This window comes from Hyperoodon ampullatus (genome assembly GCF_949752795.1).
Source record: "Hyperoodon ampullatus genome assembly, chromosome: 3".
Taxonomy (NCBI): domain Eukaryota; kingdom Metazoa; phylum Chordata; class Mammalia; order Artiodactyla; family Ziphiidae; genus Hyperoodon; species Hyperoodon ampullatus.
In genome coordinates, this window is record NC_136916.1 from 131,319,387 (window position 1) to 131,345,023 (window position 25,637).

Here is a 25,637-nt window from a genome sequence, read left to right on the forward strand (position 1 = left end):
AAAGTGGAAAGTTGGCTAATGGATTATATTCTTTTCTGGTGGTGGTGTGGGGAGTGGAACAGCAGCAGGAACTCTGTCCTATAAAAATGCATGGGTGTTTATATAGCCTGGTTTTCTTTTCACTTTTGGGGTCTTGCTTCTGTTCTTGGCAGTAGCTTTAAAGCTAAGATTACACCCAGTGGAGGTATCCTGTGAGAATCTTAGATGCAGTTTGGCAAGGGCAGGTAATTGATTCTTTTTCTGGAGGCAGGTGCATGAATAATACTGTGCTCATGATACAGACTCAGAATTCCCCAGTTTAGAAGCTCAGTTTATTATTTGTATAGGAGGATTCAGTGCTGGAAGACTTTCAGAGGTGATTTTGTTGGCTGATAGAAAATACTAGAAATGTGAACTCTGTGTTTTACTTACTTATTTTTAAATTTTGAGAAAACCCACGTAAAAGGGACAAAGATACCTGTGGCTAATGAGTTGTATCTGAGATTTGCTCTTAATATTTATGTTACTGCCACATGCAAATTAAAAAGTAAAAAGTATTAGCCCGTAAAGAACGTTTTTAAAGCAGAGAAACTTTTCTAGTTATTCTCAGTTTATATAAACTTTTACTCAGTTTACTTAATTGGAATGGAATGTGCTGGAAAGAAGGAAAATATATTATTTAGCCACTAATTAGCCCCCTGGGACTAATGAATGTTTAATTGATCCCCATACTTCTGCCCTTTTCCCCAGTGATGAGCTAGTCCAAACACTGTGTACTCAACATTATAAAAAGAAGTGCTCGGAAAAGTCATAAGGGAAAAAAAAAATTACATAAATGCTTTATTTTTAAATTTTAAACTTTTCATTTTTAAACACAGTCTTGGTTAAAGTAAACCCGTATGTTTTTATTATCGTCAACTAATGAGCTATTAATCTCAGGTGAACATTCAACCTAAAGTAATAGGGAGACAAATACTCATTAAATACATACACACACACACACACACACACACACATTTTTCTTGCATTTTTACTTTGATCACAGAGGCGTCCTGTTTGCCTGTGACATTTTTTGGAGCTTGACCATATTTTTCCCCAATCAGCACTTCTTACTCAGTGTATTTAATGGGGACTGTATTTATTTCTGACCTCAATGGATTGTAATGACTGCACTATTAGTATTTCCATTTGTGACGACTATCATGATTCTTACAACATGTGCCTATAAAATCACACCCATAAAGTAACAGCCACTTAATTAAAAAAAAAAAGATTTAAGGAGAGTTTTCAGTTTATTCATTCTTAGAGGAAAAAAAGACTATTCATAGTTAGGCAAATTCTTTTCTAGTAGGGCATATAAACAGAAATATTTTGAAAAGGGCCTTAGTGTATTTGTAATGTGCTCAGATGAAAAACAAAACAAAAAAGGACAGCATAACATTCAAGCCAGGATCGTCTCCTCAGATTTGTCCTTATTTGTGTCATGTGTGCAGCATTATTGTAGCAAAATTATTTTAATACAGACAACAGATGCCTAGGCTTCTATTCTAATACTTGTTCAATGTAGTATATCCCACATTGGAGTGGAATGATTCAGATCTGTTTTCCATTCTCTGAATGAATCAAATGCTGTTGGCCATAGGAAGTGTTATTTTTGCAGTCTGGGTAGTCTCACTTGGGGTCCTAACACCCTGCAACCTTGGTGAAGCAGCAGTTAGGCAGCAATCCAGTATTAGCTACAACCTCCCCCTTTTCAGTGAGTGAGGAGGGAGGGGGGAGGAGGGAGCAGGAACAGAAGAGCTCTTGTCACCAGATGGATAGCAGGATTTGGGTTGTTTACATGCCTTTAGATTGTTCCATCAAAATGTGAGTTCTGTTTTATTTTCCTAGTGACAGAGCAGCAAGATACTATTATTACTGGCACCTGAGAAAACAAGTTCTTCATTCCCAGTGTGTGCTCCGAGAGGAGGCCTACTTCCTGCTGGCAGCCTTCGCTCTGCAGGCTGATCTTGGGAACTTCAAAAGGAATAAGCACTATGGAAAATACTTTGAGCCCGAGGCTTACTTCCCATCTTGGGTAGGCACTGTTTTCAAATTCTAAAGTGTTTTCTCTAGCACATTTCTAGTTCATTGTGTGGGTAGTCATGCTGCTACAAGAACTGGGAACCCAGATGTTTGATGGCCAGTACACCCTCCATGACACCCAGATACACATTTCATACTTGAGAGCGTGGCACATACAGTCTCTTGATGGACTCAATCTGCTTATGGCTTATGAGGAAGAGGATTGCTATCCATCCTAAAGATGGTGGAACTTGGAATTTGCCAGCCTTCTTTTGGCATTTACATGGCCTTGACCTTCTTATTTACTCTTAAGTCAAGCAACATTTTTTCCCTTCGAAGGGAGAAAAACATTACTCTTTAAAAGGTGAGATCATTCACAGCTTCTCCTGTGTTGAGGAAACAAATATAAGTAAACTGCTTGATCTGACCACCATCTCCTTCACTCACAAAAGAGGAGCAACCCCCTTACTTCAGCAAGAAAACTTAGGTTATTTGAGCACACTGACTGTCTCAGAGGTCCTTTCTCCATCCCCACCCTGTTGATATCGCTTCCCATTCTTCCTCTAGGTCTCTGCTGAGACATCTCTCTCTCCCGTATCTTCAGCCTCTACCCCAATTAACTCTTCTTAAGTCAGAACATACTTTGTTTGCTTCACACCTCCCCATCCTCAGGGAAGAAAGGAGGGAGGGAAAGAAGACCTACCAATCTCGCCTTCCCTTCTCAGTAAAGCTTCTTGAAAAAGTGACTACGTATATTTGATTTTTTAGCTTCTTTACTTCGACGTGTAATCCTCAACCCACATCCATCTGCCTTCTTTCCTCACCACCCCCTCCACTCATGGTGCTGTCCTTAAAGCCAGCAGTGACCTTTAAATTGCCAAATCCGGTGGACACTTGTCACTTCTTTTCCTGAATTTCTCTGCTGCATTTGACACTTAGTCACTCACATCCCAGGAGATCTCCTCCAAATTAATGCTTTTTACAACCACCTATGTGCTGGCACCTCCTGAATCTGTTTCTCTCCCCTATATCTGTAAGACAGCTGTTTACCCATAGGCACCTCACACTCAGAATGTCCCAAATCAAATTCTTCTTCTTCCCACCTCAATTCCCTGTGTTCCTACCCCTGTGTTCCTAACCTCAGTCAGTGGCACTGCCATCCACCTGATCACTTAGAAACTTGAGTCACTCGGCGCTCTTTCTTATCACCCTTCTTTCTCCCTGCGCCATCCAGTCAACGAAAACATCCTCTAACATAAACCCTTGATTCCGCATCACCCAGCTTAAGAAATAAGATTCGCTTGTATTTTTGTTGCTCTTAACTTCCTAAACATTACCACGTGTCCTCCCCGTCGTGGTTCTTCATGTTTCCCAGGCTCCAGCTCTCATCAGCACTCCTGCAGATGCTTGTCCCTGCTTCAGGCTTTACTCACAGCTTGCAGAGGAGTTGATTTTACTTCTGATTTAAACCTTCATCTGTGGAGTGAAGCCCAGGCTCCCAAGCATGACCTAGGAACTTCCCAGCATGTGGTCCCTGCCAGCCTTTCTAGCTTCCTTTCTGATTGTCCTGCACCTTGTGTGTTGTGTTGTAGCAACACCCAGTAATTTCTGTGTCTCCACACCTACTGTGGTGTTTCACACATTGGGCCTTTCTGTCTGAAGCTCCTTTAGCTGGTGAGGCCCCCTCCCTGTTTTACCTGGCTACTCCTGCTCATCAGCTCAGGTGTGGTTCCCTGGGCAGACTGTCTAGGTGCCCAGTGCCCCTCCTCTGGGCTCAATAAGACCCTGAACATAAGTATTTTATTTTCAAATGCTCTGTTTGTCTCTTGCACCCAGTGATCTAAGTGTTTCTTAGCATATTCTAAAGGACAGGCATAAACTTAACCTTTTCTGTTTCTTCAGCATTTCACATCACGGTGCTCAATATAAGCTTTTGTTCACTGGCTGACAGTGCTTCAGTTGTTCAAGAAAACCCACAAAAGATGTCAGGCTATTACATAGCAATGTCTGTTGGGCCAAAATTAACCTGTATTTACATTCTCTAGTTATCATCAGGTACTCAATGACCCTTGGTCTTTAAAGCAGAGCTTCCCATTAGTGTGCCATGGCACCCAGGGTGCCGAGATACCAGCTTCCTCAACCCTTGCGATCACCAAAATCATCTACTTCATTGCCCTTACAGATATTATTTTCTAGGGGTTCTTTGACCTGAAAAAGATTGACAAGTACTGATTTAGGTGATCTCCATGTAAAAGAAACCTAGAAAGAAAAATCTGTAACTTGAGTTCTCAGCAAAACTTGATTATTGGCCAATAACTCATCATGTTTAATTCTCCTTAAAATATTCATAGGAAGAAACAAAACATCAGTAACTATAAAAACAATGATAAAACTAAAAATTCTCTAATTTTCAAATCCTGGTCATTTTAAGCACTAAAATGCTTTTTGTTTACTTTGCATAATTCTTTCCATATTTTATAATCTTCGTGAAATCAGCTGAGACTTTTAACTTATCAACACCTTTCTTTGAACCTGCAGCTACTGGATACTATATATTTTTGATATCTAAAAGCTTTGACTACTGTCTGATGAAAACTGAAGTCGCAGTGAATTGTAATGAATATTTGAGTGAAACTGTTTTCTCATAAGCATTTGAGTAGAGTGTTCATATCAGCCTCTTATGCAAAAACCAGAAATGTTTCTGAGAATTCCTCGCAGTCCCCTGCTTTCTTCGGATTAACATTTAGAACCTCCCACTCTGTGGCTGTAATTTTAGAAGAGTTAAGTAGGATCCGGAACCTGAAGATGTGCTGACAGTGGCTGCATTTCATGGTACCAATAATTCTGCAAGTACAAGCAGTGAGGTGGACAAAATTGTGCAAGTTTGCATGGTTTTTCTTTGTTGGTGATTTTAAAACCAAGAGAACATATTTTTCCCATTTCTTGTGATTTTTCTTCTTAGATATGGAGTACTACAACTAAATTGACTCTGTAGCTTCTAGTATTAGCTGATTCAGCCAGGTCACATAACAGATGATCAAAAAAGAATAAGCGTGGGAATTTTCTAATGGAAATCAGCCAATTTACATGGCCTATTTTCGGTTCTCATCCTTTCATCATTTGGGGGATGAAGGTAGTATTTGCATCCCTCCAACAAATGTTGCATTGCGCTCCCATTGTATTCCAACAGGTTGTTTCCAAGAGAGGGAAGGACTACATCCTGAAGCACATTCCAAACATGCACAAAGATCAGTTCGCACTGACAGCTTCTGAGGCTCATCTTAAATATATCAAAGAGGCCGTCCGACTGGATGATGTTGCCGTTCATTACTACAGATTGTATAAGGTACAAAACTGCAGTAGGTCTGCAGCCATACCTCCTTGATCAGGAGAAGCTTTTATTTAAAGTTGTCATTTTAATTTTTTTTAATGGGCTTTTAAAAGAGTTTCATTTCAACTGCTGTTTGTCATCATTGGTCAGTCTTGGAGTCAGTGATGCTTTTCCTCAGTCCTGGGAGCAGAATGGAGTCTTTTTAATGGTCCTAGTATTGAGATAACAAGTGGCTGTAAATTGTGCATCTGGCTTTTCAGTGATTATGAAATAGTTATTTTTCTCCTTCCCAAATCTGCATTTCTGCCTTGGGGAGTAACATTTGCAACTTGTTCGATCAGTAATTTTTAATACTCCTTGAAGTGAAGCCGTACCTGCATGTATCCATTAGTAATAAGAACATCACCACAATAGCTAATGTTTATTGAATATTGTGTTTATGGGGCCACTTTATATTTAGCCTCTTTTAAAAATCCTCATAACTATAAGATAGGACTGTAATCTTCATTTTACAGACCAGGATACACACCAAAGATCACAAAACTAGTAAGAGCCAGGATTCAACCCAGGTCTACTTGACAAGAGCCTGTGTGCTTAAACCACTGACTCTGTGCTGTCACTCTAAAGTTTGTTACTGCCTTTCTCCTGTGTCCTTGTGTTTTGTGTTCTTGTGTCTCTAGCCTCATTTTTCCATCCTGGGTCAGAGGTCACAGACCCAAATAATAACTGGGGCGGGCTCTGCAGGGAACTGGCAATACTATTTATCACGTTCTGTCTTCTCTCCTGCTTCTCCTTCCCACTCCTCTCCCTATTTCACAAGTATCACTTCCATGGCAAGAACCCTTGAATTCCCACTTAAGTATTCAAAGGTATATTTATTCTCCAACCAAATAGGATGCAGTGGTTCAGAGTGCGGTCTGTTGGGCCTACCTTGCTGGGATTAAATCCCAGCTTCACCCCTTACTGTGTAACCTTAGGCATGTTACTTATCCTCTCTGTGCTTTAGTTTCCCCATAGATAAATGGGGATGGTAACATACCCAATAATCTCTGAGGTTTATTGGAGACTAAAGGAATTAGTGGGTGAAAAGTGCTTAAAACAGTACCCAGCACGTGTTAGGCATGAAATTAAACGTGTTGCCTTTACCATTATCATTGTTATTGTTAGGTGTGTTTTCTCTCCTACATCCTTTGTGGTAAGATTAACATAACTAGACAGTTGGAGACTAGACCGTAGTTTGGATATATTGCTGGGTAATTTTCCTGGCTGGTTCAAAAGACTTAAAAAGAGAGCAAAGGATGTTATTTTTCCTTTCATGCACAAGAGATGCATTGTTAATGCCCTGTCATCTTTCAAAGGCATAGAGTTCCACAAGATCTCTTCAGCTAAATTCCTGGAAGACTGAGTTCTTTTTTTTCTTTTAAGGGGGTTCATTGTGACACCTCAATTTATATGAGAAAATGCAAATAAATGACATTTTTTGACAATAAATTTATATTTTTAAATGTATTAGAAGTATGAATGATATATCAGAAAGACTGTGGCTTTATAAACCCTCCGTCAGCATTCACTCTTGCTGGGATCCTAGGCAACTGTTGCTACAATCCTGGGCATCTGTTAAGTGGGAAAGATCCTATACATATCACAGGTTGGGAAGATTCAACAAGATGGTGAATCTGAAATAACCAGATGGAGTGCCTGGCACATTAGTGAATGCTCAGTAAATATTGGTTGCTTTTTATTTTGTAGGGAAGCTTTGGTATTTTAAAGAATCCTATTAAGATCCTATTAGGAATCCTTTAGTGAAGTAGATATCTCCAATTTATCTTTCATGTAAAAATTAATCTTTCAGCTTGCTTAAAGTGCACTACTTTTATGTGTCATAGAAAATCACTCTGGTCTGCTTAAAACAAGATAACTAATACTAATGAACTGAATGAGGTGGGGAAGTAGATATGTTTTCCTTATAGGCAGAATTTTCATTCTTTAAAGAAATCACGTGGCCGCCATTAAAACTGCTTCATTTAAGGCCTGTTAATAAAATGGAGATAGAAGACAGGAAGCTTAAAACAACAAGAACAACAACAACAAAAAAAACCTCTGTGCCTCTTTCCCAGTAATACGCACCTCATACCCGCACTACCAACATTTTTATGCGCACAATCTTATTTCAGGAAGCAATCAGAACAGCCTTGAAAGGGAAATTGGCCTAAGCGCATAGTGATGGATTGGTTTCTCCTGTTAAACCTGTACTGTGTGTGCCTTTCTTGATGTAAAGAGTATTAGTGGGGGGGGCTTCCCTGGTGGCGCAGTGGTTGAGAGACCGCCTGCCGATGCAGGGGACACGGGTTCGTGCCCCGGTCCGGGAAGATCCCACATGCCGCGGAGTGGCTGGGCCCGTGAGCCATGGCCGCTGAGCCTGCGCGTCCGGAGCCTGTGCTCCGCAACGGGAGAGGCCACAACAGTGAGAGGCCCGCTTATCGCAAAAAAAAAAAAAAGTATTAGTGGGAAAAAACAGCCCTAATAGTGAAAATAGGCTGTGGCTTCTCTTTACTATGCCAGGTAAGGATGCATTTTCTAAAAATTTTCCTTTCCATGATCATGCAAAAACTGGCAGTAAATGTAATAAAGATCTGCATGTACTCATTTATTGTTTTTATTGAGAAATCTCATAATGAAAATATTTTAGTTACTCAGCAATTTTGTTTTCTATTTTGAACTTCATACCTTATATCCACTTGTTACAAATGAGCACTTAGAAGATGTGGCCAAGTTCAGAATACATTCTTAATTGTACAATTTTTTCTCTTATACTTGTTGTAGGTTTTTTTTTTTTTTTTTTAGTTTATGGTTTAGCTGGTAGAATGTATATCGTATTGGCAAGTGATAATTGAACTTTTTAAACATAAGTATTTTCTTTCAAGACTAACTGAATGTAAAGCTTTTATAGCTTTATTAGCTATCTTCATGAAAGAGCATTAACTATTCAGGCTTGCCTCTGACTTTGTTTTCAGAGTTGGGAGATTTAACCAGTTTTAGACACATAAAGTCTAGTACACCTCAGAATATAACTACAACCTTATATTCAAGATTCTAACTTCTGAAAAAAGATTAAGCATAAGAGAGAAGATTTAAAAAATGATGTAAAAGTAGCAAAATAGTCTTACTAGAGTTCTCAGTAACACAAATATTTAGAATATTGTCAGATATGAAAGTGTATATAATATAGTAAAAACACTAAAACTTTGAAATCGCAGGGATTTAGAAAGTAGAAAATACCATTACTGATTTAATATGTACCCATGATTTTCTTAAATCTTATAGAAAACAAGGGATGCAGAAAGGCAAAGTTATTTTAAGTCAAAAGCTTTCTAATCCTGAAATTTATCTTTGGTTCTTTTCTTTGGTGCTGAATTGTTCATTATAGAAGAAAAATATACTTTTTCATACAATTTTATCCCTATAGGATAAAAGGGAAATTGAAGCTTCTCTGACCCTTGGATTGACCATGCGGGGAATACAGATTTTTCAGGTTAGTTAATGAGAAGTAAGTGTCAAATGGCATCCACTATGTCTTACTCTGGCAGTGTGCCTGCCTGGTCCTGCGATAGGTTCACTGGTCCATTTCCAGTCATTGATTGGTCATTACTTCCTATTTGTCTAGCACAGATGTAGATAATGTGGGATAGACGAAGTAAAGCAGTCTGATCCTTGACACTAATAAGTCCTCTAGAACAGAAAACAACAAACCAAAGATTGGCTGCAGTTCATCACTCACAGATCATTAATATCCAGACATTTTTCTTTGTGTGTCATTAATTTTTATTATTATTTTTTATCATCTGGTGTATCTATAACTGTGGAAAGAAAAATGACTTTTTAATACAGTGACTGACCAGACATTTCAATTTCCGTTACAATTTTCTGATAAAACCTGTCCCTTGAGTAAGTAGTTACCATCATCCTTTTGCAGGTGGGATGGTTTTATGCTACAGCCATCAACAAGGGAGAGAGATGCCTCCCTCTGTGAGACCTGGGAGAATATAAGGATGCCTTATCTTCGATATAGGCAAAATATCCAGTTATGAAAGTCTGAGTGCCTTATCTCATCTCTTGAATGCCTGAGTCTTCTGGACTTTTTATTTAAATTTAGGGATAGGCCAGAAGGGAAAAGATTGCCTTAAAAGGGCAGGTTAACACAGTCACTCAGGAACCAAAAGCGACAGAATTGTATCACTCCTCTTTTAAGTACTGTCTGCATATCTCCAAAGAGAGTTGGGGACCTCTTTCAGATTTTAATTATTGTATTTTAGTTTTCTGGGAAAGAAGTTAGAGCTGTTTTAGAATAGCTGTCAGTTTCCTCAGTAACTCTCTCTGCATTACTTGTAAGAGTTATAAGTAACTCTTATAATTCTTTCCACAGAATTTAGATGAAGAGAAACAATTACTTTATGATTTCCCTTGGACCAATGTTGGAAAGTTGGTGTTTGTGGTGAGTTTAAAATAACTGACTTAAAGTACTCAGTTTTTTGTTTTTGTGGACTTGTATTGTTTTTTGTTTTGTTTTCTTAAACAAAATATTGTTTCAGGCACAAAACTTGATATTTTCTCAAAATTGAAGATGAAAATAGTTAGCTGTCTTATATTCTTATGCATGTGCTATAATTATAATCCTTGCCACTTTTCAGTAGTGAACCTAAAACACAGAGTCTTATAGCAAAAGAAATTCCTAATTTTAATTTGTGTATCTGGTCCCCACCACCCTACCCTAAGTTATTCTAGTTTCAGAAGAAATGTGATGGGAAAAGTTCAAGATGAATTCATCAAACAGAATTGTTTTTAAAAATGTACAGCAGAGGGATTAGAAAACAGAGAGCTGTAATCAGAGGGTAAATTACTCTTAGCATGGGGGTTGGCCAGTTCTTGTGGAAGCTAACTTCTCTTGAGCAAAGAATAAAGAGTGATATAAAAAGATGTTTCTATTAATATCTGTCTGTTGAAACTCATCATTATAAAGAAAGGACTGCAATTCTTAACGGGAAAAGTACTTTTACTTTTAGATTATTGAGAATGATACACTTTCTTTTGTTGGAGCAAATTCTTGATTTTTCCCAGCTGTTTCACTGTTTTGTCAGCTGTATCCATTTGGGGGAGGGTTCAAAGAATTACAGTTAATTATATGTATTTCTAGTGGTCGTTAAAATTCATAATTTCGCTTTGTTACGAAATTATTGGAAAAAATACACAAAGAAAGGAGGAAGATAAGGATTAGGACACATGTGCTTCTTTCTTTCCATCAGGAAGATGGCCTATATAAATAAAGGGCTCTGTTGCCAAATAGCATTTGGGCACTGACTCCACATTGCCCTGGGAGTTAAAAGACCTGTTTCTGACTTTACATTGGGCACAGTCCAATCTGATTTCACTTCACTCATACATTAAATGGGGCCTGACCTGCCTCCTACTCACTGGCTCTTTCTCATTCAAGCTCTTTGGGAAAGGAGTGGAGCTATTTGTAAATGAGCAAATTATTACCCCACTTGCCCCCTTCATGTCCCCAATTAAGAAGTAATAAAATACATTTATAGAAATTGAATTCCTTAAGGGCCCTGCACCCAGTAGTTCCTGAATCTAGTTGTGTATCACTCGCATCTGAGGGGCTTATTTAGATTTCCGGGCCTCATCATCCTCACCTAAGAGATTTTTGATTCAGTTGGTCTGGGGTGGAGACCAGGAATCTATTTTGGCAAACTTCCCAGATGATTCTTCTTGCAGCCAGCCCAGCCCTGCCTGGTTGTGTGACCCTGGGCAAATCACTTAACATCTCTGTGCCTTGGGTTCTTCATTCCAAAATGGGGATAATTGACTGTACCCCCCTACCCTATAGACTTGTGAGGATTAAGTGAGTTAATACATGCTTAGTGCTCATTAAGTGTAAGTTATAAGCATTCTAGCATTGAGATCCAATGTTGGTTCCTTTTAAAATGGAAAGTCGAGAGGTAAAAAATTCCATCCATGTCTGAGTTATACAACCCCATATTGCTTTGCACTGACTTTAAGTGCAAAGTGACTTTTTGCTTTATCTCTCCTCTCCAGCTGAGAATCACTGTGCCTGGAATATTCCTTTCTGTAGTCCTGCTGCCCTGTTCATTGTCAGGAAAGTTAAAGGAGTTAATAACATTCCATAACTGTAAGGAACTTTGCCAAACCCTCACCCTCAACTTAGAACTTTATGTTAATGATCCCAAACCTAATGAATGAGATGCCTCTACTGACAGAAAGATACTTAGGCTACTTCCATCTCTTATTTCTCCTTCCTGTCTCATCCCTCTAACTGTCCTTCTGGCTTCCAGCTCCCTCTTTTATCCAACTAGAGAGTTTTTCATTTTTCCTAAACCCTAAATAGATATCCTTTATTGTTCACTATCATAACTCCTTGTTTATTTCCTTCCCAGAATTTATCATAAGCTGCAATTATTTTATGTGTTTATTTACCATCTCTCCCACCAGAATGTAGTGACATAGGGGTAGGGACTTTGTCCTCTGCGCTGTTATTTTCTCAGGGCCTAGCAAAGTGTTTGGTACATTGTAAGTGTTCAACAGATAGTTGAATGCATTACCCTTCTAGAATTTGTTGTCTTGTTTACTGAGTTAGGGTGTTGGGATTACATTTAAGGATGCTTTTGTGATGGGCCCTTCTCTTCTCCATTATGTAAATGGCCTGGCCAGCCAGAGAAACCAAAGATGGAACCACAAGACCCTGGCTAGGCACTTCCCTGAATTTTTGGTAATCCTCTGTCCTGTGACGTTTTTGAAAGGGAAAACAGTAATTTATGCTCTGGGAATTTTGGATGGAGCTTTATACATCTATTTCTGAGTCTGTAGTTTTCCTTACTAACTAGAAAATGAAGGGGAGCTTGGCACATCGGACACTTTTCTTCCTGATCTGATTCATGCCTTCCCTCCACAGGGGAAGAAGTTTGAGATTTTGCCAGATGGCTTGCCCTCAGCCAGGAAGCTCATCTACTACACGGGGTGCCCCATGCGCTCCAGACACCTTCTGCAGCTCCTGAGTAACAGCCACCGCCTCTACATGAACCTGCAGCCTGTCCTGCGCCACATCCGGAAGCTGGAGGAAAACGAAGGTCCTGCAGGGTCTCGGGCGGGAAGCAGATGGTGCTTTTGCCACCGGGGGCCCCCTACCCTACAGCTGCCAAGAACTGGGGCTTTAGTCTTCTGAAGAGTGGGACCTGGGGACCGGTGTCTCCAGATCCCCAGCATCATTCCTGTTTCATCTCAGCACTGTCCCGGAAGGCCCACAGTGCTAGTCAGCATATCCGAGATTATCCCTGCCATTTAGCTACCTTCGAGAACAGTCTCTGTAAGGTTTCCCCACACTTGGCTTGAGAATTCTTGCAGAAAGCCACCACATGAAGGTGCAGGCCAGGGTTTATGTGCATATCAGCTTTTATCTGCATCTCAGAGCTTTGTTTATACACTGATCCACCTTGGTGCTGTTATCCACAGGCTATCTGGAATTCCTTCCAGTGTGATTATTCCTTAGGTTAGAGTGGCAATAAAGGTGGGTCACAGAATGTCTCCAGTCTCTTGTTGACTGCTAGGAGGCCCCACGTCTGGCTGAGCAAGAAAGACAAACAAAGGAGAGAGAGGTTTACAATTGAGGATCTTGTCAGCCAGTCCTGTGGGAGCTTTGCTGAGACACAGAATAGAGCAGTGCCTTTGGGGCTTCAGAGTTCCAGGCCCTGAAAGTGGGGTCAAGTCATGGTGAAGAGAGGAAGACAGGGATAGGGACTTCTAGCAGCAGACTTCAACTTCACAGTATTAACCTAATGGTTAACTCTTTATCTCCTGTGGTTACCCTGTTCGGCACACTCCAGCTTCTAATCCCCAAAAATGCTACTTTGCGTATTTGGTTTTTTAATGTCTTCGATGTTTTTGCAAACTCATTTTGTAGTAATTCTTGGTAATTCGATCGGATTCGATTTGGGGTATTTGCATGAACATTAGGAGGCAGATTCATATCTTAGGTCCATATCGGAAACAGATTTCGACCTCTCAGACCTCACTTTTCTTATAGAAGTGAGACAAGTACCTGTCCTCTTTTTTTTTTTTTTCCTAATTGGAGTATAGTTGCTTAACAATGTTGTGTTAGTTTCTGCTGTACAGCGAAGTGAATCAGCTATGTGTATACACATATCCCCTCTTTTTTGGATTTCCTTCCCATTTAGGTCACCACAGAGCACTGAGTAGAGTTCCCTGTGCTATACAGCAGGTTCTCATTAGTTATCTGTTTTATACATATTAGTGTATATATGTCAATCCTAATCTCCCAGTTCATCCCACCCTCCTTTCCCCCCCTTGGGGTCCATATGTTTTTTCTCTACATCTGTGTCTCTATTTGTGCCTTGCACACAGGTTCATCTGTACCATTTTCTCTCTTAACAAACAAAAACCTTATAGAGGTTTGCATCTGATTGATTTCTCTCAAAAGCTGTCTGTCAATTTAAATGAGACCCAGTTTGGAGAAGCCATTGTAATTTAAGTAGTAGTTGGAATGTGAATCATTTTCCACTGTCTGCCACCAAACTGCATCTGTCTTCGGAGAGAATTGGTCTCACTGTCAAGTGTATTGGCTTCCCCTGCTGCTAGACTGCCAGTTCTTTCCCACGATGACTCATCAGTATAATAAATTCATATACCTCTCTGACGCTGATGTGAAGATTAGGAATTTAAACAGGACAGAAGCGCCAAGAAAGCGTGTGAGAATAGGTAACTTAGGTGCGGAGCCCATCATTTTGCCAAGTTGGCTTCATTCCTAAATGGCCAACTTGGCACCTTGAGAAATTCACTTATTCCAGCAGCTCTCTGCCAGCAGCATTTTAGTAAATTCTTGTTTAGGTGACCTTAATGGGAGCCCCTTGGAGCTTGAAAGAATTCACGAACGTCGCCTACAGGTTCTAAAGCAAAATTACATAGAATGTGGAGTTAAGAGGGGAGGGCTTTGTCTGTTATCAGGCACAGCACCAAGTGCATTTGGGAGCTTATGTGAGTAGAGGCAGTGAGGGAATGATAAAGGTGCGGATCGGATCTTTTACATGGATACATATAGATAGATTTTGCGGGGGTGGCTTTTTTTCCTTTACATCTTTAGTTTTCTCTGCTTAGAAATCCCTCCAGATCTGAAGAAAACCTGAAACAGTTTTCTTTGGACTTACCTTGGCCTGAATCCAGTTATCTCACCCACACTTAAGGACTCCATCATTTTAAACAAAAAAAGCTATTAACATTAGCCAAAATCACAGCATGAGAAGAATTTATATTTTATTAATTAAATTTCATCTAGAGTCACCTTGTCTGAAACGCTGTTTTCTCATTTTATAGTAAAAATGTTCACAAGAATCTTAACGGTATTTAGAACAGATGGATAAAAAATGCTTTCTGTCATTAAAAATTTTTTTCACCTCAGCTTTATTCAATAGCTAGGGCTTATTCTTAGGTCTGTGTCAAGAGGGCACATTGACTGCATTATATTATAAAATAACATACGAAAAACTTGGTGGTCTGTGGGCTTTTACAGTAGAGGGAATAAATAGAACACTGACACATTGATGATTTGCCCTGTTGACACCAGTGATTACTAGGGGGTGAGAGGTTGCATTTTGCATCTCTTAGAATAAATTTCAGAATTATTTCAGCGTTTCCTTCTTTTTTTTTTTTTTTTTTTGCGGTACACGGGCCTCTCACTGTTGTGGCCTCTCCCGTTGCGGAGCACAGGCTCCGGACGCGCAGGCTCAGCAGCGGCCATGGCTCACAGGCCCAGCCGCTCCGCGGCATGTGGGATCTTCCCGGACCGGGGCACGAACCCGTGTCCCCTGCATTGGCAGGCAGACTCTCAACCACTGCGACACCAGGGAAGCCCTTGTTTTCTTCATTTTGTAACTGATTGGTGTGAAGCTTCTTAAATGTTTGCAGAGGGTCTAAGAGATAAAGCACGATGACAGGAATAGAAGCCAGCAAATGGAACACCAAGGCTGCGCTGACACATTGACAGGAACTAATTCATGCTAGGCTCCTATTAGATAGAAAACAAGTTGGCAAAGTGCTTGTCTTCTAGTGACTATGCTTGTGAGTATAGAATAACTGTAGTTGATTCCAAATCTACCAGAAATTTGGGAGTAAAAGGGCTATTTGTAAAGAGATAGAAAAGCTTTAAAATTATTAGATCCACAATTCTCAATTGTCTTAGAACTCGAACACCATATAGGACTTTTTTTTTTTTACTTTTTCTCTTCACTTTCCACCCTTCCAAGGGCCACATGGCTATTGTATTGAAACTAAAGTGAATAGAAAGTATGAGAATTTTGCAGACCCCTTTAGTTCTTCATCTTCATCTTAACTCCTATTGCCTTCAGAAAATAGGAATCATTAGAACCCAGTCTAACCCTAAAAAATGGGCTGTAGATGGATGTACTTTGGTTGCAGTGAGGTGTGTGTTAGGCTCTGATGTCTGGTTCCAGTCTGCCTCTGTAGGGCTACACACACTCACCTTTGTGGTTTCAGCTCGATTCCTTAGAATTGACATGAAAGGGCTGAAGCCCAGAAATGTACACACAGCCTTCTCCAAGCATTTTTTCCATTTTGCATCCTGGAATGCATATTTTTTCTTCCTGCTGATGTTCATTCCCTCTCTGGGGAAGCCTGTGGTGATTATACTTCAGAGCTGGATTCAAACATCAAGAGTGCAAGTATTTTTACTTAACGAAGACACAGTACAATTAAATCCATTAACAGGCCCTTGAGAACCCAATTAGTCTAGTAGTCAGCAGTTTCTGAAATAATATCAATTTAACATTCCCCAAATGCACTCTCCATTTTTAACATTGTTCTAATATGTTATTTCTCATCAGTATTAAAGATACAAGGCAGTTTAACTATTTCTTTGTTTTAAATTTCTGACCTGAAGCACAAAAATAGTATGATTGTATCAGTTGTACACCTGTAGCTCAGTTGTAACTTTGTGCCTTTATGTAATGGTTAGTTTAGCATTGGATAAAAGGGACTTTCCAATATTGTGTCTTTGCTACCTTAAAGAGGTGTACTGACACGTTAAATCAAAGAACAGTTTTATCAATCAGAGGCTACATGAGTATAAATTATCAAACCAGTAGTGATTACTATGTGTTCTTAATAGATCGTAAAACCTCACTGACTCAGCCTAAATGGAGAAAAGCAATCTTCATCCATGAAAATCTAAATTCTAGAATTTTTTGAAAGGAATTCTCAGAAGAATAATTTTATTTTATTTTAAATTGTCTTCAACAGTTAGAGCTAAGCTAACAATGGCCCAAATTGAACAGATGAACAAATCAAATGAAAGGCAATTAGCATAAGTATATTTATTGAACCATTTCTGTAGCAGTCATTTTGAAATTATCTGTGGGGAAGGACCAGATTTTTAAAAACTTCTAATCCACTGTGGACCGATACTTTTGCAAAGTTCAAAATCACATTCGTGGGTGTCTTGGCAATGTCAGATCACTTTGAAAGTTTCTAAATGTTTATTCTCAATTCCTGAACTTATTCCACTGTGGACCAATAACAGTTTGCAGACAAGAAGTGATCTGCCATCTTACACTTTGAGTAGCATTCTTCTATGGTGTTTGAAGCTTTAAAACTTTGAGTAGTTAAATACTCGCCTCATAGCTATGGTACTGGTTTTTATTCATTTTGCAGTCTTCTTAAATTGAGCTCCTATCAGAATTATTAGCACTTTCCACTCACTTCTGAATGTGAAATTGTACTTGTTCGTGGCTTGACCCCAACTAATCAGCTGTTCCTTCTGCCTTGGTTGAATATAATGACGAGCTGTCTTCCTCACCACACAGAGAAGAAGCAGTACCGGGAATCTTACATCAGCGACAACCTGGACCTCGACATGGACCAGCTGGAGAAGCGGTCCCGGGCCAGCGGGAGCAGCGCGGGCAGCATGAAGCATAAGCGCCTGTCCCGTCACTCCACCGCCAGCCACAGCAGCTCTCACACCTCGGGCATCGAGGCCGACACCAAGGCCCGGGACGCAGGCCCCGAAGATGCCTACCCTGGCAGCGCCATCCACCGCAAGCTGAAAACCTGCAGCTCCATGACCAGCCACGGCAGCTCCCACACCTCCGGGGTGGAGAGTGGCGGCAAGGACCGGCTGGAGGAGGATTTGCAGGACGATGGTAACCTGCCCCCGAGGCCCTCCGAGCTAACAGTGCTGACCTGTCGCCTGGGATGCTCTGCTTTTTCTCTTCCAGTTTTTTCGCATTATTGTTTCTGTAGAATTGATGTAGTAATAGAGAAGAAAGGAACACAGCATTTGGCTGCTTAACCCTGTGTTAAGGAGATACGATCAGACCTATAGCCTGTATCAGCCAAACTTAGTACTTGTGTGCATCTTTTTTAATTTTTCTGTTTCAAATAATCGCTATAGCATTCAGGTTTGGGGAGAAGATACACTGATTCCATTTAAGGAAAACTGCAGAACATACGTGTGCTTACTCTAGAATTCACGTGGATATCAAGTCAAGTCGCTAAATGCTCTGAGAGAAGTCAGCTGTGGGTGATGGGGAGCTTCCTGCACTACTCATTCTGTCCTTGTCGACAGTCTGCTTTGGCATGAGGCAAACGACCCATCAGTCTCCTTGGGCCCTTCGTTATTACAGCATGCTAGTACAGCTTTTCTCTTTTCTTAGAGAGAAAGAATAATTGACAGTCAAATCATGGCATTAGCAGACATGAAGATAACACAGCAGTCCTGTGAAGAAGAGAAGCATGGAGTCTCATTAGCAGATTTATTTTTAAATATGAATAATTAAATAATCTCCCTCAAGGAGTGGCTATGAATTACAGTGGCCATTTCCCCTTATGTCACTAAATGTCTTTTCTTTCTTCTGTGTCAGAAATAGAGATGTTGGTTGACGACCCCAGGGACCTGGAGAGGATGAACGAAGAGCCCCTGGAAGTCAGCCCAGACATGTGCATCTACATCACAGAGGACATGCTCCTGTCTCGGAAGCTGAATGGACACTCTGGTGAGCTCCCTCGGGAAGGTCCTCTCCTTAGCTAGTGGGTTCAGAGGATACTTAATAATGTAAGAAACCTAGGTAAGAAAAACAGTACAAATTGTTTAGATAGTATGATCTCAAATTATAAAAATGTTTACATGTATATGACAAAATATACATAAAAATATTAATAGCCTTTTCTCTGGATGATGGGGTTATGGATGTTTTTATTTTCTTCTTTGCATCATCCTAGTTTGCCAAAATCTCTACAGTTTAAGCCCATTGTTTTAAAACCATGGAGCTAAGATTGAGTAGTGACGTAGTGTACTGCTCTATCCTTCATTCTTGTGGAAGTTTGGCAGGAGTCTGTTCAGTGTTCTGAGCACCAGGCTTGATACTGAGTTTTCTAGGGCTGGTTCTGGGTTTTGGAGCAAATTATTTACAGGCAGAAAAGGGCACATTTACAAGGAAATTCAAAAGGAACCATACCCAGTGCCAACCAGTGCACTAGTCCACATCTTCTTCCTATGAAGATTGACTCAAAAGTTTAAGGCTTTTTAGAAGATAAGGAGCTTTCTAGAGAAAGATCTTCTACTCAAGCACTTTGTACCAACCCCCAAGACATGAGTGTCATCTGAGAATAATTTAAACTGTCTACATGTAAACCAAGAATGTACATATATCATTTTTTAATTGAACTAATCATCAAACAATACACTCTAGACACTGAATTATTATGAGACCCTTCTAAAGAGATAGAATACGAAAAGTCATTTCTGTAGGTTACTAGCAGTGGCTGAATAAAAATCACCTTACTTACTCAAGGTTCTTTTTTTATCAGGTGGAAATGTGCTTAAGCCACTTAGCCTTAGGGCTCTGGGCCCTGACCTATTCACTTGCTCCATCTGTTTGCAAGAAAAATATGAGTGGTCTTCACTTACATCTCCAGTTCTCATTGACAATTTTACCTTCAAAACATTTTTCCTGGGTGCTTTATTCCCATGCCACAGTCACTTAGGGAAGTGTCAGCCCCTGGATTTCTGTTTCTGAATTATCAGTTTCCCCGACCACTGGGGTGATGAGGAGCTCCGTTGACCTCAGAGCCCCAGAACTGACTTCTCACTGTGGCCTCCCATTTTGGTGTCTCATGGTGGGATCTGCTGCAGGAGGCCTGTGCCACGGTGTTCCCGCTGGCCAAGAGGAGCCTCCGGAACACAGTGTGTTCCATATGCTGGTCCTGGACCTAGCCCTTTGTGAGCGTTTGCTCTTTAGTTGGATGGGTGCTAGGCTCAGCGCCATTTTAAGGAGCAGACAGACACAAGGACACACAGACACTGGCCAGGACACACAGCTCCTTAACTTACCTGAACCCAGTTCCCACCCAGATCTGTGTGACTCCAGAGGAGGCCCGAGCCCCGCACTTACCCACTGCTCGTCTAAGTAGAACCAGACGTAGAGGCTGTGTCCAGGTTAAATTCAAAGTCAGTGTTGTGTGGAGAGTGGGGGGAGCTTTAGGAGATACAGTAAAGAGATTGCTTTGCACCTTCAGCGTTTGTGTTCATTCCTAACTGCATCATAAATAGCTTAATTAAAAGTTTATTTTAGGAAATGCAGTTTCTAACCTCCGTCCTGTGCTCTAACCCCGCATATATCTCACTCCTCCTGTTCACTGCAGCACAAGGAGAGAATGTGATCCCCCCCTGGTCGTCTGCTGCCAAAGGGCCACAGTGAGATGTGTGGGCAGTGGTTAATAGTTGCCCCTTCCTTCTTGGTAGCAGTATATGTCAGATGAGTGGCAAGAGGGATGAATAGTTTGAAGTCTTCACTGGTTTTCCTCTGCGTTTCACTTTAGGGTTGATTGTGAAAGAAATTGGTTCTTCCACCTCCAGCTCCTCCGAGACGGTGGTCAAACTTCGAGGCCAGAGCACTGATTCTCTCCCACAGGTATGGAAAGGATTGAAATTTTAAATCAGCAGCTGAAGGTATAGAAAATTTTAAATAGGAACTTACATTTATAATTACATAAATGAGCAGAAATTTAAAACCTTAATGAAATGATTCCTAGTAGATACATACATTCTAGTTTTAGTCTGAATTTATGTCCATTTATTTTCTAGTTCTGTTTATCTTTGAGTTGGGTTTTTATTTGGATAAACTATGTACTTTGTTTCATACTTTATGTGGGTGGGAAGCCTCTAGTCTTCAGGCTTCAGGTTAATTCTGGTGTGTGTATGTGTGTGTGTGTTGATCTCAACAACTGGGAGGGTAATTTTCTCATGAGGTGTGTTGTGGTAGAAATGTTTCCACACTCTAATTATTCCATTCAGATTGAATTTTCAAACTATGCTAAGCTAGAGCATTTGATAACCCATGATCACTGGTTAGACTATTAAACTATCAGAAGATGTAGATAAATTAAAATACACCATTGCAGCATTTCGATATAATCTACTGCTGATATTCACCTCTGTCTCCAGGGAAGCACTTGGGTGCTCTCTGTCTCTTTTGTTTTTTTCCTTCTACATGTGTTCCTCTTTTCTTTCTTTCTCTTGTATTCTGGCAATCTTTGCCTCCTATATTTTTCTTTCTTTCTTCCCTTTTTTCTCATTTGTCCTTTTTTTCTTTTCCATTTAAGTAACCATAATGTGAACATGACATTTTATTAAATATTCTTCTGGGAACTCCAATGAGTGATATTTATTGCAGTACATGTAGCATGATGATTAGGGCTACAAGCTCCAGGGTCAAACTGACTGGGTTTGCGCCCCAGCCCTGCCAGTCAGCGTTAGCTCTTACTGTACATGAACGTTTGTGGGGCACAGCGAAGGATCAGCTTCCACATCTACCAGATGGGAAGAGCATTTGCGTGCCTGCCTTGATGCTTTGTGGTGATGACCTGATGAACTCTATGTGAAGTTTCAGTGGAGCCTCAGAAGACGTCAGTACAAGGATCGTCATCTTCAGGAGGCTCTCAGACCTGACCCTTCCAAGTAAAATGTTGTTGAACTCAGGCTCTGTTCTTTCTTCCTGGTACTTTTGCCTCCAGCAAAAGTGATATCTTATTCTAACAAGGCTGGCCTTTGTGGTTTCAGCCGCAAAAGTGGATTAGAACTGTAATGCCTCGTTTCATTAAGTAACCATTAAGGATCTTCCATTCATGTAATTATTGGAACCATTTTTTAACCTACTTATATTTTCATCTGGAACCACCTCTTGGGATAATGAGTTCTAAAAGTCTGCTACCTGCTGTGTGGAGCATTTGTCAGAGTGTGACCTCTTGCCGTGTTCGGGAGCCCACCTCTTTATCCTGGGGCTGTCTCGCAACATTTGCTATACCAAGAGCACTTCATGTTATTTTTCTACCCAAGAATTCTGGCTTTTGAAAAAATAGTTTTTTAAACTGTGTTTCTTGAGTAATAATTGGTTTGTTTTCCCATTTCTTATTAAAAGAATAACAGACCTCAGCATGAGAGTGTTGCCGTGCTGAATTGCCATATCCTCATGGAAAAACCGAGAAACAGTATCTTTACCTCTGCAACCTGATTTTAAGATAACTGCTTGGTTTCTGAGATGCTAGAGACAATTGGATTCACATTGCACTGACTTCCCTGTGCCTTGGGTTATTCATCTGTAGAGGAGGGAGAATAATAGCACCTGGCTCACAGACTGATGGGAAGATTGAATGAATTCTAGGGTCTAGCACATAATAAGGGCTCAGTAAATGCTAGCTGCTATTATTGGTGGTGGTGGTAGTGACGTTTTGCCCCACAGGGCCCCAGGGCCCACAGACCACAGATTGGAAACCACTTCCTAACATATAAGGATTCCTTAATCTTTTATGATTTTGCAGCTCCTCTCTGTACAAGGCAAATAGTGCTAAACTTTAGCTTTAGTCTATGCTCTTAAAGTTGTTTCAACCTTCTCTTGTCTTATAGACTATATGTCGAAAACCAAAGACCTCCACCGATCGACATAGCTTGAGCCTCGATGACATCAGACTGTATCAGAAAGACTTTTTGCGCATTGCAGGGCTGTGTCAGGACACTGCTCAGAGTTATACCTTTGGGTGCGGCCATGAACTGGATGAGGAAGGCCTCTATTGCAGCAGCTGCTTGGCTCAGCAGTGTGTCAACATCCAAGATGCTTTTCCAGTCAAAAGAACCAGCAAATACTTTTCTCTGGATCTCACCCACGATGAAGTTCCAGAGTTTGTTGTATAAAGGACGTCTATGTGCAGCTGTACAGACAGCCTGCTGTTCGCTAGAGGCTGTGAAAGCCATGGGTTCTTTCTTTACCTATTACTGTGCCATATTTTCTTCACCCCAAACATAGCTCTTTCTTTATAATATTTGCGACAGAAATAAAAGCTGAGGGACAGTTGCACTTTAAGTATTACATAGAAGTAAAAGGACTATAGAGAATGTACACCAAGACAAGTGCCCAGAAGTTCACTGATCCTTTGGAAGGAAATGTGCTTTACTGGTTACCAAGCCTTCAGAATATCCAACTGTGGTGTGTTTGTTCATTGTTTTGTTTCCCAGTTCAGTTATGTGTAACACTTTTTTTTTATCATGTGAAAGATGTTGTTGGGTTCCTTTGTTTGCTTGTACATTTTTTTTTTCTTACCACTCCCTCATGAAATGCCGGTGGTTGGAGGGAAGAGAGAGAGAAGAGGCTCTCATTTTTTAATAGAGAGACCATCACCTACTCATAGCCATTGCCACCCCACTGGGGCTGTACCAAAGTGAACACAAATGAAGCAGTCAAAATCCAGCATGCCAAAGATGCCTCCACCAGAAGGGCAGCCCAGGGCCAAGAAGATGTGAGTCAAGCAATAACCAAAAGACCGTGCACGCCATGATGCTTTGTGACTCCTTTACACCTGGTCAGTGCCACGTCATCCTCCTGCTCTTCCAGAAAGCTCTAGGACTCAGCTGAGCCCCTTGTCCAAGTAACGGATCGGTTGTGTTCATGCCATAATGAATTTTGTGGAGTTTCCAAAACCCGTTTCTGTTAAAACTATGGAAATGTCTTAAAATATGTCTGTACTGGGTGGATTTTTTCTTTTTTTAATCAACAGCAAAGTATGGTCATGCTGGTTTCTGCTTAACCAAAATACCCTAACTATACGTACATGTTATACATATGTAAATATATGAGACTGTGTGTGTTTATATGTATTTAAAGCTTACTAACTTTTCATTTTGGCTCCCATGACTATCTCGTATACATGGTCTTTCTTGTTTGGTACAGAGGATACATCATCAAATGAATGATGCCTACAGACAATCAGTTGATAGATACAGAGTTAAGAATGACTGTTTTCTCATGTGTCTTTTGCCATAGTTCTCAGCCCTGGTTGCATCATAGAATTATCTGGGGAGCTTTAAAAAAATAACAATGTCTGGGTCCCACCTTGGATGAATTAAATCAGTCTCTTGCGGTGAGACCCAGGTGGAATTGAATTGCCTTTTCTTTTAAAGTTTCCAGATGGAGCTAGTATGTAACAGGATTGAAAACCACCGATCCAGAGGATATCTTTTTCATTAATTTTGAAGTATACAGAAAATGTTAGTGTTTGAGAAAGAACTATTTTTAAGACAGTTACTGCCACTGCTGTTAGGATATATAATGAAACCAAGTCAGGAGATTGAATTTAGTAACCTTTAGATGTACAGTAACAGTGTTGCTCACACTTCAGGAAAGTACTTTAGCACAATGTCTTTCTATGAGATGTTTTTAATGATTTCATATTTTACAACATTTGTTTACCATATTTTGATATACCATTTTTTCTATCTACCAGGTTTTATTAAAAAAAACTATATTATTTTCTAAAGAAACAGTCATATTTTTATACAAAATTAAGTTTTCAGGTAACAAAGAAGTAGACTTAGGGTACGGCAGCACCTGCAGTGTTCCCCATGGATGGGAGTCAGTATTATAAACACATGGAGAATGAGAACAGACTCCACCTATACTGTCCCTAGCACGCCCCTGCCGTGGACGTAACAGGGCAGTGTGTACACACAAGCCTGGTCAAATTGGCTTAACTTGACACTTTAAAAGGAAAAAAATTCTATGACATTCTATAGTCATGAAATGATTTTGCTTTTATGAAATGTTTGAAAGAACCAAAGTTTCAGGTATCAGAATGTATAAAAGTATCTCAATCTGTGTATAAAAAGATGAAAGTATGAAAGGATCATCTAATGACTATTTTACTTATGTCATTAAATAATCCACCATTTCTTACAGATGCTTAAGAGACAAATCCTAATGAAGTTTGACTCTAAAGAGCCCAGCTCATAATGTGGTACATTTCCTTAGCTCCTAGTGTTTCTTGTTTAAACATTAAGAAAAAATATCTTTAATTAAGTACATAGTGCTTTATACTTTATTTTCTCTCTACTTCAAACAGAATCAGGTCTTTAGGGTTTTTCCAGCATCGTTGGTGGTTTTGCACACCCTCTTTCTAATTGCATTTATGAATAGTCTTGTGGGTTTTCAAAAATGAAACATGCTAAGGACATTTTTGCTTTTTGATCCACTGTTTGCAGCAGAATTATATATATGTATGTGAAAATCCATTTTGAATATCTACATTTTTGTATTTGGAAATTGTTTTAAAAATAAAAAAGGAGAAGTATAAAGCTGTTATTTATTCTGCATTTGTTAATATCCATTGCTAGTCAGTATACCAATTTGGTATATATTGCCTCTATACATCTACATTTGTATTTGCAACAATGAACTTTATATCTACATAAACTGTAAATAATCCTTTCTGTGAAAGGATCATCATATCAAGATGATACCAAAAGTGTGTGGAAAAAAATGCATTATTTTGTAATTATTCTTATAGGAATTTCATGGTAAGATTAGCAGTCAATAAAGTTACTTTTTATTTGTCTTTAAAGTGCCTTTTTTAAATTGAGTTCTCAGTTATGCAACAGTGAATGTTCTCTTTTTGTTCTTCTTTCCTATAATAGAGCACATTAAAGGACAACCTGGTAGAATTCTGAGCAAAATGGCCCTTGTGGAGATGATGCTAATAGCTGATGCTGAGCCCTGCCATGTGCCACATCCTGCTCCACGTGTGTTAGAAGCTCATGTGTTAACTCATTGAATCCTTGTATTCCCATAAGGCAGGTACTATTATTCTTCTCAAGTTAGGGATGAAGGAATCAAGGCTC

General features: G+C 40.0%; 1 protein-coding gene across 2 annotated transcripts in view; it reads left to right on the top strand.

The window, feature by feature from the left end:
* Window positions 1-22,661, top strand: part of FRMD6 (FERM domain containing 6) — a gene marked incomplete at both ends in the record, with an annotated part of 33,021 nt that extends 10,360 nt beyond the window's left edge. For both annotated transcript variants that reach the window (XM_079700093.1, XM_079700092.1), the window contains 9 exons: window positions 1,870-2,056; window positions 5,234-5,389; window positions 8,841-8,906; window positions 9,798-9,866; window positions 12,345-12,519; window positions 17,281-17,616; window positions 18,337-18,468; window positions 20,294-20,385; window positions 22,377-22,661. In XM_079700093.1, the coding sequence (XP_079556219.1) occupies window positions 1,870-2,056; window positions 5,234-5,389; window positions 8,841-8,906; window positions 9,798-9,866; window positions 12,345-12,519; window positions 17,281-17,616; window positions 18,337-18,468; window positions 20,294-20,385; window positions 22,377-22,661 (1,498 nt within the window). The remainder of the gene's footprint in view (window positions 1-1,869; window positions 2,057-5,233; window positions 5,390-8,840; window positions 8,907-9,797; window positions 9,867-12,344; window positions 12,520-17,280; window positions 17,617-18,336; window positions 18,469-20,293; window positions 20,386-22,376) is intronic.
* Window positions 22,662-25,637: the final 2,976 nt, after the last annotated feature.